Source organism: the organism of the source record quoted next, unplaced genomic scaffold (assembly GCF_019419815.1).
Source record: "Pyrus x bretschneideri cultivar Hongxiangsu unplaced genomic scaffold, Pyrus_bretschneideri_v1 Contig22, whole genome shotgun sequence".
Taxonomy (NCBI): Eukaryota; Viridiplantae; Streptophyta; class Magnoliopsida; order Rosales; family Rosaceae; genus Pyrus; species Pyrus x bretschneideri.
In genome coordinates this window covers 1,975,456-1,992,956 of record NW_025999524.1, presented here as the reverse complement: position 1 = coordinate 1,992,956, position 17,501 = coordinate 1,975,456, and the positions used below count along the sequence as shown (strand labels likewise).

At 37.5% G+C, this 17,501-nt stretch overlaps 2 protein-coding genes across 2 annotated transcripts; one reads left to right on the top strand and one right to left on the bottom strand.

Annotated features, from left to right (window-relative positions):
• Positions 1-836: 836 nt before the first annotated feature.
• LOC125477781 (aldehyde oxidase GLOX-like) lies at positions 837-3,140 on the top strand. Its single transcript, XM_048585234.1, has one exon. The coding sequence runs from the start codon at positions 915-917 to the stop codon at positions 2,661-2,663; it is 1,749 nt and encodes a 582-aa protein (XP_048441191.1). The 5' UTR covers positions 837-914; the 3' UTR covers positions 2,664-3,140.
• Positions 2,878-8,759, bottom strand: LOC125477780 (protein NRT1/ PTR FAMILY 4.6-like). The gene is made up of 5 exons (XM_048585233.1): positions 8,598-8,759; positions 8,368-8,476; positions 7,811-8,028; positions 4,482-4,922; positions 2,878-4,269 (listed from the first exon to the last, which is right to left on the bottom strand). The coding sequence occupies exons 1-5, from the start codon at positions 8,598-8,600 to the stop codon at positions 3,280-3,282; spliced, it is 1,761 nt and encodes a 586-aa protein (XP_048441190.1). The 5' UTR covers positions 8,601-8,759; the 3' UTR covers positions 2,878-3,279.
• Between the last annotated feature and the right edge of the window lie 8,742 nt (positions 8,760-17,501).

Sequence of the window (17,501 nt, the reverse complement as noted above, 5' to 3'; positions counted from 1 at the left end):
CGAGAGCCATGAAGAATCACAGAGATATTTTAACCTCCCATGGCCACAAATCTGTCTTCCACATCAACATCGAGTTTTGAATCCAAGACCTTTAAATTTTTTGTTTTAAGGAAGTCTCGTAATTCGTCATTTACCACTTGGCTACCAGCTCGTGGTTCATTTACAAATACTTGATAATTTTAGAGATATTTATAACCTTACTTAAAATGCTTATGGAAATTAGGTAGTTAATTAAAGACTTGTTTGTAAGTATCTTTAAAATGACAAAAAAAAAACGTTTTTGGTGAAATTAGTTCAAAAAGTAGTTAAAGGGCTTCTTGTAAAAAAACACTTAAAATATTTTTCCAAAATAAACTTGATTTTTTGTTAAAGATTGGTTTCAAAAACATTTTTAATAAAAACTCTTTCAGACTTTTAGTAATTTAAAATCACTTCCATGTTCCAAACGAGCCATATATCCCCATCAAAAAAAAAAAATTATTTCTTTGCCACAACCCTAGCCCTTAAGATAATTCATCATTTTGTGCTAGAGTTAATAAGAAAGACAGATCAACTTCTTCACACTTCATATTTTATCTGTTCTCTGCACCCTGCACCTGCAGTGTTCACTTAACCTTTTTAATTGAAAAAGTAATTTCAAATAATTAAAAACGTGTCCCATAAACAATAAAGGTAATACGCCGATTCGGATTCACCCACTTAATTATTTTACACCAAAACCTCCCATATATGGGCGCATTGGTGAGGCCCGGCCCGGCCCACGAACCCTGTTTGGAATTAACTACGCTGTCTGTGGGCCCTCCGAACAGAACAAAACCTACCGCTTTGAGCTAAATAGGTAAAAACACGGCCACCGCCATCTCCATGCACAGCTCAGAGTCACTCCAGTGCAGTGAATCAATAGCCAAGAAACCATGGCTTCCGTTTTCAAGAACCTTTCTTTCTCCTCCTCCATTATCCCCTGCTTCGTCCCCATATTCTTCTCCTGCTTCTTCGTCGTCTCCCATTCCGAATACTTATCCCTTACCACGTCGCTACCCTCCAGTACGACGAAAATTAGTAATGTATCCGACGGCGGCGAGTGGGTTCTTTTGCACAAGAGCATTGGCGTCTCGGCCATGCACATGCAACTCCTCAAAAACGACAAAGTCATTATCTTCGACTGGACCGATATGGGCCCTTCTAACCTCTCCCTCCCCGACGGTTCCGCCTGCCGTCATTACCTCTTCCACAACAGGACCATAAATGACTGCACCGCCCACTCCCTCATCTACGACCTCGCCACCGACACATTCCGCCCCCTCTTCGTCGCCTCCGACACCTGGTGCTCCTCCGGCGCCCTCGATGCCAACGGTACCCTCGTCCAAACAGGCGGATACGGCGACAACGGCATTCGAAGAATCCGCACATTCTCCCCCTGCGACGACGACAGCTGTAAATGGGCCGAGCTCCCGACAAACCTCTCCGACCGCCGCTGGTACGCATCCAACCAGATACTCCCCGACGGACGCGTCATTGTCGTGGGAGGAAGAAAAGCCTTCACCTACGAATTCTACCCCAAGAAAAACGACGAGTTGAACGATGAGTTGTTCCACTTCCGGTTCTTGGCGGAGACCAACGACCAGGGCGAGGAGAACAATCTTTACCCGTTCTTGCACCTTTTGCCCGACGGGAACCTCTTCATCTTCGCAAACAACCGGTCAATCTTGTTTGATCACAGTAACAACCGGATCGTTAAGGAACTCCCCGGTATGCCCGTCGCCGTCAAGCGGAACTATCCCAGTACGGGGTCCTCCGTTCTCCTCCCGCTTAAAATGAACGGGGTCTTGTCCGGGTCGGGTCTGCCCGAAGTTGAAATCTTGATATGTGGCGGGGCGCTTCCCGGCGCTTTTAACTTGTCGAAAAATAAAATACACGTCGGCGCCTCTAACAGCTGCGGTCGGATAAAGTTGTCCGACCCGCATCCGAAATGGGTCATGGAGGAAATGCCCATGCCACGTGTCATGTCCGACATGCTGCTACTGCCTACTGGTGACGTCATCATCATCAACGGCGCATCGAACGGGACGGCGGGCTGGGACGCCGCTGAAAATCCGGTTTTCAACCCGGTCTTGTACCGGACCTACGAATCGGATCCGGAACGGAGATTCCTGGTGCTGAACCCGAGCAGCATTCCAAGAATGTACCACTCCGCCGCTATTCTTGTGCCAGATGGCAAAATATTGGTGGGCGGCAGCAACCCGCACAATGAGTACAACTTCAGGAGAGCTTTCCCCACTGATCTCAGCCTGCAGGCGTTCCACCCGCCGTACCTGGGCCCACTCTTCGCTCCCTTGCGGCCTTCGATCCTGTCCGTCGAAACGAGGGACGATACCGTATCGTACGGGCAGGAGTTTTCTGTTACCTTTGTTTTATCCGTGTACCGGGCGGATCCCCGGATTTCGGTGGCGCTGGTAACGCCGTCGTTTACTACGCACTCGTTCGCAATGAATCAGAGGATGGTGGTTTTGGACGTGGCACTCCTGGAGCCCCTGTCGACGACTGCTTACAAGATTACGGCGTATGGCCCACCGAAGAACACGGTGGCCCCACCTGGATACTACTTGCTGTTTCTTGTCCACGCTGGCACTCCCAGCCACGGTGTCTGGGTTCGAGTGCAGTGAATGCCATTCATTGGCCAACATTAATTTGTATTTTTGGAGGAGTAATTTAGGATTATTCTTTTTGGGGATTATTGAGAATTGGAATGAAGGTGGACTAGAGAAATGGAATCAGTTAAACAAAATTATTGTGTGATTTTATTGTTAATTATTGTGTTGGTTTAATGCATTAATCCTTAACATTAATAATAATCATAATGTAATCATCTATAAAGACTTATTCAACCAATTCAACGTTTTATTTATAATTCTCTACTTTTTTGATACGAGAATCTATACGATCCTATTTGAAGTGTAGGTCCCCTCCCCTAACAAATCAAGGATGAATACTATATATTTCTACTAGGACAGATAACTTAAGATCACATGATTAAAAAAAAAAAAAAAAAACTGCGCTTAAACCCCATTTTGGCCATCATATTTACAGTCCAAGCAGTTGTCTTGCAGGTTATGATCACCATGCCACATCTTAATTATGATCCTCCCAAAAACAACTCTTTTGCCGAGTACTCTCACGGCACGGGAACGTCCCATGTCAATAATACATAGACATGTTAAGTTTTTGTCCATATAAACTGTGGTGGTAGCGTGCCCATGCCATGTAAGATGCTATCTTGTTTTACTTATTTGTTCTCGTTGATCTGTATTTGTATCTGACTGCCCAGAACAGATAGTGCAAGAAATTCAATCCACTCAGCACGCACATGAGCCAATAGAATCTCTCCAGGTGGTATTGATTCAGCTTTTTACCAGCCAGCCATTTGCGCTCGGAGTACTTCCCTGAAACATCATTCACCACAGAAACAATCACCGAGCTTAGGTAATACCCCATTGCCAAGGATGCCCAAGTGAGAGATGTGGCCAGAGACCTCATGCTTTGCGGCGCTTCCGTGAAGAAGAACTCTAACAGTCCGGCCAACGTGAACAGGTCTGCCGACCCCAGGAACAAGTACTGCAGCGCAATCCAAAAGAACGTGATCGGGAGCGGCTCGGTTGAGTCGAGCATCCCGGAGTTGGTCGCTACACGCTTGCGCTTGATCTCGACAAGGGCTGCTATTGCCATGGCAACGATGGAAAGGGCTAGGCCGGTCCCTATGCGCTGCAAGTGGGTGATCCCCATTTCGGATTTTGTGGCCTTACGTGCGAAAGGGATGATGAAGAAGTCGTAGACTGGCGCTAGGATCATGATGAAGAGTACGGGAAAGATGGGGAGGGAGGCCGGCGGGACTTTTAGAGAGCCGAGCTTTGTGTCCATTGTTGCGGCTTGTTGGACGGAGAATGTTGAGAGCTGAGCTAGGCAGCAGTTGAGCATGATTGTGCACGCGAAAATTGGAAGGATTTTAAGCACGATTTTGACTTCTTCGACTTGCTTCACGGTGCAATGTAGTTTATCATGGACTGGCTTGTTCACTAGAACTGCTCTGTTTAGGAACTTGAGGCTTTCAGTTGGAGTTTGATCCTCAGTGGCGTAATTCTCCTTCTCCGCGGTGTTTGATTCCGATACCGCGTGGGCAATTGGGGTTGAAGAAGAAGGGCTTGGAGTCATGCTTACAATGGCATTGCTTGGACTTTTGGTCACACAGCTGTGAAGTGTGGCAGCAATCAAAACCTGCTCAATAACAACACAAATTAAATTATTTAACATGGAATTCAAGCAACCTTTTAGATGTTTAGGCCCCTCCCAACATTTTAGATTAGTTTAAAGTAGAATATCGTTTGTACCTGTAGATCTCCCTGGCATATTAGTAATGTGTAATTTATGTTATCACGAACATTAGAATTTACATGGAAGTTGCGCATATCGTCTTAATTTTTTCTTACCTTAAAAATGGTTGTTAGGGGACTTCCATTTGGTATCTTGTTCCGGTAGAGAGCGGAACCAGCAAGAAACACCGGTATAGACAAAAATATGCTAATGGTGGCAATTCCAAAACCCCATTCCCACCCTTTGTTGTCTTCAATCCACACTACCAGTGTCACCGCAATCAGGCCGCCGCAAGAGAGGCAGAAGATAAAGTAGTTGAAGAAGGTTGATCTCTGCTTCCTTCCTTGTGGAGTGCTCTCGTCAAATTGCTCTGCACCATGTGAGGGTAAGGAGCCCTTTATCCCTCCGACCCCCAGTGCCACCAGATACAGGCCTAGGAACAACATGGCAGCTTTTCCGCCTTCGACTTCTTGGCATGGATCGTCGAGGCTGCCTTGAGTGCACGGTGGTGGCTTCAGTGAAGGTAAGCGAGCTTGCACTGTGAGTAGGATCAAACCCTGACGATGTTGGAAATTTGAATTGGTTAACAAGGCAGATAAACATTAAGCAAAAGAATAAAACATTTGCAAGTTAAAAAGGTTAAATTCTCATATTCTGTGATTTTGGGGTAGATGTGAGTTAGCTCGGTCAGTAAGGACAATAGGTTTGCCCTTGGCACTCTCTTTCGATCTGCTTCTCTGTGAATTAGACTAATTTAGAATATCGTCTTGTTGAGATTGTGAATTTGGGTTTTGTCCCTGTATGGTGGGCCTGGGCGCTGGCCTATACACATGGCATATGTTGGGCCTTGGTCTCATATCTTGCTGCTAGAGACCTATCAGGTCACCAGCTGATGTAGGACATGATTGGGCCACAAAGAATGGGCTCCACACCCTTCAAAGTGACCACCATAAGAGTTATAAAGTTTCTGCATGTTCCATCAACAATAAGCCCCAAAAATTTCAATGTATCCTTTTCATTGGGGAGGAAAAAAATTGAGAAATGGCATTGTACAGATGTGATAAATCCAATAAGCAAACAAGGAAACCTAAAAAAATTGGGTCCCACATCCACGTGTTGAATCCCCACTACAATTTTTGGAAGTTCTGCACAAACAAGGACTTGCTGTATGAACTGTCACTACACATGAAAAAAATGTTTTTGGGGTCTTATTTATCCTAAAAACCATGATTGATGGCCCTAATTTGATGCACATTTTATCGAATTTCACATCCCTCTCAGTCTCCGGCTCCTTATCAGATCCGTAACCACACACGTGGTTCAGTGAATTTGGACGGAAGACACCGCCGTCGGATTTGAAAAAACTTTCCTCTTGCATAGTTATAGGAGATCCAAAATAAGGAAAGTTAATGTTGGGTATGGGTCTTTCATCTATTATGTATATGATTGAATTTTACTTGGTTACAATCATGTTTCCCAAAACATGGGTGTACGTGGCAGAAAAAGGGCCGGCACATGGGTCGAGGTGATACACTAATGGGTGATAAGAGTGAGATTTTATCATGTAGTACTGCGTAGTGTTTCTATCAAGCAAGTCTAAGCAAAGACAAGATTGTCAAGGGAGAAGACAAAGATAGGATTGTATTAATGCATGCGTTGCTGTCAAGCTGAAATTGAGTAATCGAAGTTTCTCATTGTCATGGCATGATATGAGACAACAAATGCATAGCCATACATGGGCCCTCAATCTTGAAAGTAATTTATATGATACGAGTATATTGTTATCGTGATGTCTAATACAAATGATACATTGTCATACGGACAAAGGTGGAGCTAGGAAAATCTATAGGAGTAAGCTATGTTTTCTTTCTTGTTCGAGATAAGCTAATTTTGCCGAAAAAAAAATTAAAAATCTAGGCTAGTTTGGAATTAGACAACTTTTGCGAGTAAAATTACACGCAATTTTATAAAATCAAAAATTAGCCTTGGGTTATAGCCTACTACAGCCATAGTGTGGCTCTGCCCTTGATCTTGCGCATGTCTTTGTATCATTAACACACAACATTTCAATAACGATGTATCTGTGACATATAAATCATTCCCCACAATCGTAGGAATCCCACCATCCGGTTGGCTACGTTGTATGATTTGTTTTGGTGTTTTTAACCTAAATTTGCATCCTATATAACATAAAAAAATTTCCCAAATTCCACAAACCCATAAAGGTTTTGGTTTTTAGGGTAGAGTGAAGTTGGGTACAGAGGAAGAGCACACTACCCTAATAGACTTAGTTCAGTCCAAATCTACAAAACTCATATACTTTTGACTTTGTAAACTAATAAATCCTCTTTTAGAATCATTGACCTTATTAATGAGAAATTTTGTTGTGCAACCGAGAACTATTCCTACTTATTCTAAACGGATCAGGATCCTCTCCTGATCTAAGAATGAGGATTTCCTTGACCAAGGAGTGTGGACCATTAGATGAAAATTCAACGGCTACAAACAAGGGGGTCCTTTTAAAGTTATAATAATTATAACCGTTGGATTTTCATCCAACGACCCACACTCCTTGATCAGGAGAGGATTCTCATCCATTCTAAACTAACTCAAGTTGTAAGGAGACAAATTCAAACTTAGCTACAAAGTAGAGAGTATACTGATTAAACTAACTTGATTATTAAAACTCATAATATTAGATTACTATGGCCCCTAACTTTGACTCTGTTGCCTAATAAATCCTATCTGAAGATCACGGTGACTATAATAAGAGATTCTAACGTGTAACCGAAAGTGTGTCTCTAATACCGATTTTGTCATCCCGCACTATATGTAAGAATTTCTCCTTATTAACTTAATAAGGCTATTACGTTTTTCCCATGAAAAAAAGAAAAGAAGTATGGTGATATATTTTCTCTAGGCCTCAACTGCAACCAAGTGAACTCATTGACCACAATAATTATGATTTATCCAATATACCCATACAGTTTTCAATTCCTGAGAGGCTAAGAGGGTTTTATGGCGCTTGCTTCCAACCCCAGCTCGCACAGACTCAGTTCCAACTGAAACGTGATCTTGCAAGCGACGGCCTTTTGGACTCCCTCCAGAGAACCATATATACATACACACACACACACACACACACACACACACACACATATATATATATATAAATATTATTTAGAATTAGTAGTCTTAAAAATATGATGTATGATGCAAAAGGTAAGGGGAAAGGAATGGAAGAAATGCATAGAGACGTGCAGATTTCAAAATATACAGAGCAACTAACAAAAGAGCAAGATAAAGCTTGTAACTGAAAACAGAAAAAGGAAAGAGAAACTTGCAAGCAGAAGTAACCAAAAAAGAAAAAACGGTGAGAGAGAGGAGGGAGAGAGAGAGAGAGAGAGAGAGAGAGAGAGAGAGGGGGACTGGAAACTGTATTTACCAGAAATTCAATGACTGTACTTATCAGGTAGATGTGATAAGTTGTGAAAAAGGCGTCGGATAAGAAACCACCGAGAAGGGCCAGAAGGAAGGCGGTGCCCATGAAATCTGTGACATCGTTTGCCGCTTTGGACGGAGATAAATGCATGTAGTCCGATAGGTACCTGACCAAGTTGCTTGCATTTGCCAGATATGCCAAGTTCTCCAATACCTCGGCCACTAAATACATATGGATAACAACACACACAAAACGCAGCAAAATCAGTGAAAAAAACCACCAAAAACTTAGAAATACAACATCATCAATGATTTCAAAAGCCCGATTCTTTGTTTTGGGGATTGGAGTGATCAGGATTAGGTAGAAATGTTCTGTTGTTCATCAGGTGACCAACAAATGAATCATCACTCACCCTTGAATTTGATATCAAGGGTGGAGAATGAATGAACGTGCTTTCTATGTTTTAGCTAGTCTCAATCCTCATGTGAAATCCAAGGGTATACATATACCCAGGTGATCAGTTAGCCAAGAGAACGGGACTACAGAATTAGGGAACATACCCAGCACAAACGAGGAAGCAAGCATGCCACCATGCCGGCCTCTGATTGCAGATCGGCTTCTCCAGTCAACATAGCCTTCCCATCTGGTGCTGAGATGCTGTTCTTGCTCCTACAGGAACCATTACCAAAACGCATGAGGCATAATTGCAATAAAGAAAAAGCAGCATGAAAGGAAAAAAGTGTGAGGGATGAAAGGAAGAAAAAGGAGAAAAAAAAGAGGAGGAACCCACCATTTTCTCTCTTGTGCGCCCTCCTTTTTTTTCCCACTCTGAGGAGTGGGGGTGGGGGGTTTCAGTTTAATTTGGATCGAATCCCTGGTGCCAGAGGAGTTTGATTAGAAATAAAGAGTGGTGACTGGTGGGAGATTTAAAGAGTTGTGAAGGATAGGAGGGAAGGAGTCCCAACTTGGGGAGAGAATGGTCCTGAGTCAACAGACCCTTTAAATTAAGGAAGATTAGTACTGTTTAGTCTTTACATCTAAAAGTCAATAGACCCTTTTAAAAGTAATTTTATTAATTTGTGTATACATATTAAATTGTAACTTGCATAAGAATTCTTCGTATGTAAGCAAGTATTTTTTTAACTTTATAGGTCTTAGATCATTTTAAATTTATAGGCTAGTGATACTTTGACATTGTTTAAAGTTTTTCTTTCTATTCAATATGTCAAATTATAAACATAAATTTCAGATTATAGTAAATGCTTTAAACCAATAAAAAGCACGGTCAATTAACAATCACTTTGATAAATGTTTAAACCAATAAAAATTTAATAAAAAACATTTAATAATTAAGTAAAAATTAATTGAAGCTGCTATCAAATTTAGCAACCCCTTTGTTGCCAATCCATGTCATGACTTGGACAATACTTGTGTTGTTTTTTTTGTTTTTATTTTTGCTTTTTAAATCTCTTTTGGAGATGCTTTTATTGTCTAATTAGTGTCCCTTAATTTTATTTTTGACTGAAAAATTACAGCAATTTCTATTAGTAAATATTAGATGGAGCCTGGTACTGTATGTTTAAATATAAAAAATTTAAAAAGAAAAAAAAAATATATCATGGAAGAGAGAGAAGTTGGAGATAAATGTGATGGAGAAAAAGAGAGAGAGAGAGAGAGAGGGGGAAGAGAGAGAGAGAGAAAAATGTGAGTTATTTTTATACTTTTTATAAAATTAGAAACATGTTTTAACGACAATGTGGGAGAGATAAAAAAAAAGGTAAATTTTTTTATGTAAAATTACTTTCACGCCCATGAATTTTCTGATATTTTCTTTCAATTATGCATGAAAGGGTATAATAGTATTTTTATTGATTCTGAGTTAACAAATAATGCTTTATTAATATGTAGTATAAGAATTTAACTTTTAGAAATAGATATGCTTTGGTTTGACAGAAGTTGTATATATATATTTCTTAGACAAAACATAAATTTCAAATTATAGTAAATGCTTTAAACCAATAAAAAGCACGGTCAATTAACAATCACCTTGACAAATGTTTAAACCAATAAAAATTTAATAAAAAAAATTTAATAATTAAGTAAAAATTAATTGAAGCTGCTATCAAATTTAGCAACCCTTTGTTGCCAATCCATGTCATGACTTGGACAACTCTTGTATTGTTTTTTTTGTTTTTATTTTTGCTTTTTAAATCTCTTTTGGAGATGCTTTTATTGTCTAATTAGTGTCCCTTAATTTTATTTTTAACTGTTTCCTGGTACTGTGTGTTTAAATATAAAAAATTTAAAAAGAAATAAAAATATATATCATGGAAGAGAGAGAAGTTGGAGATAAATGTGATGGAGAAAAAGAGAGAGAGAGAGGGGAAGAGAGAGAGAGAGAGAGAGAGAGAGAGAGAGAGAGAGAGAGAAATGTGAGTTATTTTTATAGTTTTTATAAAATTAGAAACATGCTTTAACGACAATGTGGGAGAGATAAAAAAAAAAGGGTACATTTTTTTATGTAAAATTACTTTAACGCCCATGAATTTTCTGATATTTTCTTTCAATTATGCATGAAAGGGTATAATAGTATTTTTATTGATTCTGAGTTAACAAATAATGTTTTATTAATATGTAGTATAAGAATTTAACTTTTAGAAATAGATATGCTTTGGTTTGACAGAAGTTGTGTGTGTGTGTATATATATATATATATATATTTCTTAGACAAAGAGATAGGGAAGCATCAAATCATCCAAAGAAGAAGAAAAATATGAGGCAAAAACTTTAGGGTATCCCTTGCATTGTTTGATCACCAAACTATATATTAATGTAAAGGTGTTGGTGCCTCACCTTCCTAATTATGGTATGTAGGTTGTCACAGAATGGGGATGTTAAAAGGGTGCTCAATACACACACACACACACATATATATATATATATATGTGAGATCCTCTCTCGACTGTTACTAGCTCTCCATTCAAATGAACAAAATAAAAAATAAATAAAGAACATATTCTCTGTTCTTTTAATCTTCAACACAAGCATAACGATCAACTTACTTAAATTATAGATCCCCTGACAGATGGAAATCCAAGTTGCATGACAGAGTGGAGGTTAAACATATGGCATTATCACAATGCTTTTGGACATTTGTGAGTAAAAGATTAGTGATGGAAAATTGAAAGTCAGTCAAAATTTTAGCTTTTTAACGACTTACTTGATACCTACCATCAACAAAGGCTTACGAGTCATCAGTCTTATACTCATCAACTGCTAGTGCTACGACAGCGGATTTATTTGTCCTAATGCAAATAAGATAATATATATAATAGTATCGAGATTATCTATCTTATAAATTGTTGCCTGAACCGCAAGGTCAATAAACTTTTGTCGATCTAATATTTTTTTTTTCATATATTATATATCTTTATCTGACAAAACTTTCGTACAATAAGGGTGAAACATGGTTGAAAATGATCATATAGTCCATTATTAAAAAGTGGAATTATATATACTATTCCCCACGTTCACAAAGATATGCATTCAATCATCAGCTTTATGAAAAAACTTGATCTCTTTTTGTGCATATATACACGCGCACGCACACACAACGGCCAAGGGCCGACAGAGAATGTGGTCGCATTTTGATTAGCTGACCTGTGAGAGTCTGAGAGTGTGCTGCTCTGGTCTCTACCACGACTTCAATTCAGTGTTCTGTGGACCAAGGTCTTTGCTTGGAGTTGGATAAAACACGTATCCAGATGAAAACATTGGGGACGCATTGGGAATCAATTTCATAGTTATACAAAATTAGGTTTTGTTTCTATAACTTGCTACTGTCCGATTCTTCGTACATATCACGCTAAATATATTAAGTAAATTTTAACCTCAAACTACGTACATGTCTCTTAAAATCAGAGCTTGCATTATAAATTTTATGACGTTCAAATATAATTTTCTACTTAATTAACAATATGTGTTGTTTGAAATTGAATGCTAGGTAAACTAATTTTTAGACCAAACATATAAATCAAGTGATGTGTCACCAATACAAAAATAAATACGTTGATCAACATTTGAGTAATAATCCAATCATCAACAATCATGTTATTTGATTTACAAAATATAATTTATATAAATGGCATGTTTCCCTAGCATTACCCATGTTGTTAGTTCTATTAGAAGCCCTGTGGGTTTAAACTCAAATTCAAACGGAGTACTTACGATAAGAATCCAACTCGTTTTTACATAACAATAAACCACACTGGAATTAGCCTAGCTAGTAGGTAGGGTAAATAAGATGATGGGTAAGATTAAGTTGGTCTAGCGTTCAAAACTCTTCTAAAATTTAAATTAAAAGTCAAATAATTTTTTTATACAAACGGTTTATTTACACTAAGATGATGAAAAATAAATTAGTTGCGAACTCGATATTCTCAAAATTTGACTAAAAGTCAGATAATGTTAAATAAACAAAACATACAAATTAGGTTTAAACACATGCACGGTGAGAAAACATTGCATCATGTAGCTCGTGTTTATTTATTAACTGGCTTATTTTCCTTAACATGAAAAGATGCAAAACTGAAAGAGACATGCAAGTAGGTTACTTAGCAGAAACAACACGGGGTTTCCCTTCTTCTAAAGTTTTTGACAGTAATTTTCAACTTGTGGGTTGTGGCCTCTCGTAAGTCACGATAAGCAAGTAACCCTAGCTATCGCGTTACTTTGACTGGAGGTCACTGTTCAACAAAGACAGCACTTGATACATATCAGTTCAAATCAAATGCCGTTTGGATACGATTCTGGGAAGTTTGGATATGCAACTGCAATTAATCAATTTATCTCTAGGCATATATTCTACATATCATGAAGTTTACTTAATATCTTCCTTTCTTATTTTATTCTATGATTTAATATAATATATGATCCCTTATATATATTCCTAATTTCTATGATTCATAATTTTTATACCAACTGCTAAAAGGAAAATTGGAAAACCAAATACATAATTTATCACAAGAATGACCTAGTTACGCTAATTGGTCATCTACATATACAAAGCCGGAAGGCAAAAAGGGTGAATCATCATAATTTCAAAAACATCCTCCAACAAAATAAAAAGAATAAAATTACAAGTAACGAATAACATGTAAAATAACAAATTGTTGTACGTGTAAGCATGTGGCAAAAGGCTAGTCAGCAATTAAATTAACATCAAAATATAAACTACGGAACTAAATTTTCTTGAAAATTCTTTGAACGTGACAATATATCATATTTTAAGTTGAATGGGAAATGATCAAAACTATTTTTCAGAATCACGGCAAAAGGCTAGTTAACAATTAAATTAATATCACAATACAGACTACAAAACTAGATTTTATTGAAAATCTTTGAACATGACAATATATCACATTTTAAGTTGAACGGAAAATGATGAAAACTATTTTTTAGGATTATGCGTGTGGGTCAACAATTAAATTAACGTCACGAGACAGACTATGAGACCATATTTTGTTGAAAAATCTTTGAACATGACAATATGTCATATTTTAAGTTGAACGGAAAATGCTCAAAAGTATTTCGGAATCAAATACTTTTTTATCGTATTATAAATAAATTGTTAAATTTTTATATGGAAAAAGGAAGGAAGACTATCTGGAAAATGATATCCACATCACTTTATTCACAAGTAATCTACTGTATATATCCATCTTTGACTGCAATTGTGGCCGCATCGCAATTTACAACATATGATAACAAATGATTAAGGTCAGTCTGGTAAGAAATAAAGTAATAATATCTCAAATATGTAAGAAATCCATAGTGCAACGTGGAAGCTTATTATCAACACCAGATCATCCATGTAACATCTTGTTCATTAACTGATCATTGACGGGTGACGTTCGATGAGAGTTTGAGCAAACCTGGCGTTTACGTAATTTTGTGTGTCGAGTTGTTTGTCACAACTCATCTAAATTATTGTCTGTATTTCCCAATATGCTAAGAATTGTGTTAAAATACATCATTTCTCAAGTACGACATCATATGGGTAGTTGAGCTTGTGAACCCATTCTTTTTAGATAATGACAAAACTCCTATTTTTTTAAATTCTTATCCATTCTCATTTAATTATATCTGTTATTTCTGTTTGACATATTTAATTCGTCGGCAAGAAATAAAAATAGTTTATAAGAAGTTAAAAAGTGTAAAATTCACCTCTTTTTATATCATTTGCAAAAATTATGTCTACTTATATTACAATATGGGTAGCTACTTATTAAATATTCTCCAAGTCCATACAATATTTGCGATTATTATCAATTCTGCGATTGTTCACGGTAGAAAGTTTATTCTTGGTTACTCTCAGGCTTTTGACACTCGAATCATTCTTTGTTGGGGATCCAACCTATCTCTCACAAGGCGCCTACTATTCTTCATGTCCTTTGGTCTCCTCATTGGTTTCCTTGGATTAAACTTAATACAAATGGTTTGTCTAATGAAAATTCTGCTGCTTGTGGAGGAGTTTTCAGGAACTACCACGGTCATTTTCTTGGTGGTTTCTACCAATAGATTGGTTATTGCAACTCTTTTTCTTTTTTTTTTGCACAATTATCTAAAATTATTATTGGGGTAAAGTTTTCATATTAGCTGGGTTAACATTATCTTTGGTTGGAAAGCGATAGCTCTAGTGTTATTTTTGCTTTTCAATTGTCTATTTTTGATCATCCTTGGTCTCTTCGTATGCAATGGTCTATTTATTTGGACTGCATTTGGAAAATTACTTTATACACATTTCATATATATCGGGAAGGATTTTTTGTTGTGGACAATTTTGCTAACATGGGTTTGTCTTCTCCAACTTTAACTTAGCATGATTTTCCTTCGTCGACGGCTCGTGCTGCATTGTTTCCAAGCATGATTTTCCTTCATCGACGGCTCGTGCTGCATTGTTTCCAAACTCTGTTGGCTTGCATGGCTACTACTTCTCAAATTAATGTGCATTTTGGTGTCCATGTTTGTCTCACTTTCTTGTTTTCTTTCCTAACTGTGTGGTGTTGCTCAACTTGTTTTGAAGGTTTAGAACTTTATGTTTGGTTTCAGAGGGGTTAGGTTTCATGTCCTCCCTCCCCCCCTATTTTCTTTGTATCTTTCTTGTTTATTTCTAAATGGGTAAGGTTTATGTCCCGCACCTTCTTTTTCGTGTATTGTTTTTGTTATCTCCATTTGATGAGAGGTGAGATTTATGTTTTCCCTGATTAGGTGTAACTTTTTTTTTCGTTATCAATAAAATTTTCTCATACCGTCAAGGTTTTCAAAAAAAAAAAAAAGACAATTCATTCACACCCAAACATTTTGGTCCTGAAGATGTTCTATGACTAAGTGTGTTTGAATGGTCAACAAAATTTTCATTTTTGTATTTCTCCTTTTTCCCCGTCACAATGACATCATATGTGTGTTCAATTCACGCCATTGCTTTGAATAATGGACCTGTCTTTAGTTCACAATGACATCATATGTGTGTTCAATTCACGCTATTGCTTTGAATGCATACATCACATCATACATGTAGGCAAAAACTCTGGGTTAGAGCATGGAGTTAGACAGCAATCCATAAATAAACGTCCCAAAAATATTTATATATTTTTTGTTTGGTACGTAGAAATTGGATATAAAAAACGTCTTTATAAATACATAAGACAGCGAGACAAATGAAAAAGTCTACCCTTTTTGTCGTAACCCTAACGAAAAGTCTACGTACATCCTTATCTCCATGCTAAGCACAGATCACCACGCAAAGAATTTCATCGTATGCAGAACCAGTATTGTTCTCGTTACTATCATTAATCACTCAGAGCAATATCTTGGTGTTGGTATCCAGTGTGTGTGCATGATCCAGTGATCTGGGGTGTATGATAGGGTTTTTGACTGCATGCATATGGTTGAATTCTTTTTTGAACTGACTTTGGAGACGACCCACGTGTGAACTGTGAATTCCGGAACCTCCAAGAGTCCGGCGCATCCATTGTTCATGGTCATTTTGCCCCATTAGTCTAAGCCCTGAGGCCAAGGGCATTCTTCGTTTTGGTCCCCCACAATCGTTGGTATATAATGAGAAATGCAACTACAGTCCGAGAATCGTTACAAGAGCGTGGATGACAATCAATTGTTAATTATAGTGAGAAATATAGTTTACAGTCTGATAGTCGTTATGATAAAACATGAATAGCGGTCAATTGTTAATTATATCGAGTTTATCAGCACATCCATAGATGACAGTCATCGGCATACATGCAATCCCAATAACTAATAATTCGTGGGTCCACCTTTAAAGAAGAGTAAATTGTAGCAATGGCTCCTTAACTTTAACTCAATTGGAGCAATGGTTCCTTGACTAAAAATCCATTACCATTAGTCCCTCAACTCATCAAAACGTGCAACTATGGTCTCTTAACTTTAATCCGACTAGAGAAATGGTCCCTTAACTTTAATCCAATTGGAGCAACAGTCCCTCAAAACTTAACCCAATTGTAGCAATGGTCCTTCCAACATAACTCATTTTAACAAAATTTTGACGAAAATGACCATAACTACACATTGTGATGAGTTGAGGGACCCCAATTGTAGCAATGGTCATTCCAACAGAACTCATTTTGAAATTTTTTTGACAAACTTGACGAAATGACCATAGCTACACATTTTGATGAGTTGAGGGACCAATGGTAATGAGTTTTTAGTTGAGGGACCATTGCTTCAATTTAATTAAAGTTGAAGGATCATTACTACAATTTACTTTGAATGATACAGTCAAACTCATTTGTTGCACTCGAGAATATATGATCCCCAAATATGAAGAGGAAAAATTCTTATATTTCCATACGCTACTTATCTATTTTTACTACAAATTCCGATCTTGCTAATGGTTTAGGTTGGTGTTATAATATTGAAGTGTATGAAATAAAATTTAAATAAAAAAGGTAAATAAACGCTAGCTATCACGTGATTTTATTGTTAAATGATTTTCACACTACTAATTTTCTCCACTTATACAGTTATACTCCACTTTTTTGTTAGTCTTTCAATTGAACAAGTTGATAAAGGAATCATCAACTGATTTCAACCGAAAAAAATAAAAATAAAAATCATCAATTGGTAAGAATAATGAATTGAGTGCAAATAAAGGAAGCATCGATTGATAGCACACTTCTCCTCAAACCCATGATTCAGTTTCAAGCTAGCTACTTTTTTCCAAATTATATATATCTTTTGGATGCTTAAAGACGAAACTAAAGTAGGGTTTGAAGGTAATAACAAGGATATGAAAAGTTTGGCAATTTTTCCTTCAGTATAAATTTAGAGCAATTAATCTAGCTATACCAGATAATAGCAATTTTAAAAGATGCCGAAGAAGAGGCCAGAAAATATTCTTAATTGTATAGATGGATAAACAGAAAAACAAAATGTAGAAGAATACAGATGCTGTTGAAATATACATGGAAGATATATAACCAAAGGTTGATAGAATCTATCATATGTTCTCCCTATATGCGGTCGAAATCAAACCCAAATTCCCTTGAAAATATAAGTGAAACATACGTGGCCGCCCGAATCACTTATAGCTAGCCTTCCGCTATATATCAGAGATTCTTATTCCCCCCAGAGCCCAAAAAAATTGGCATCTTCGTGA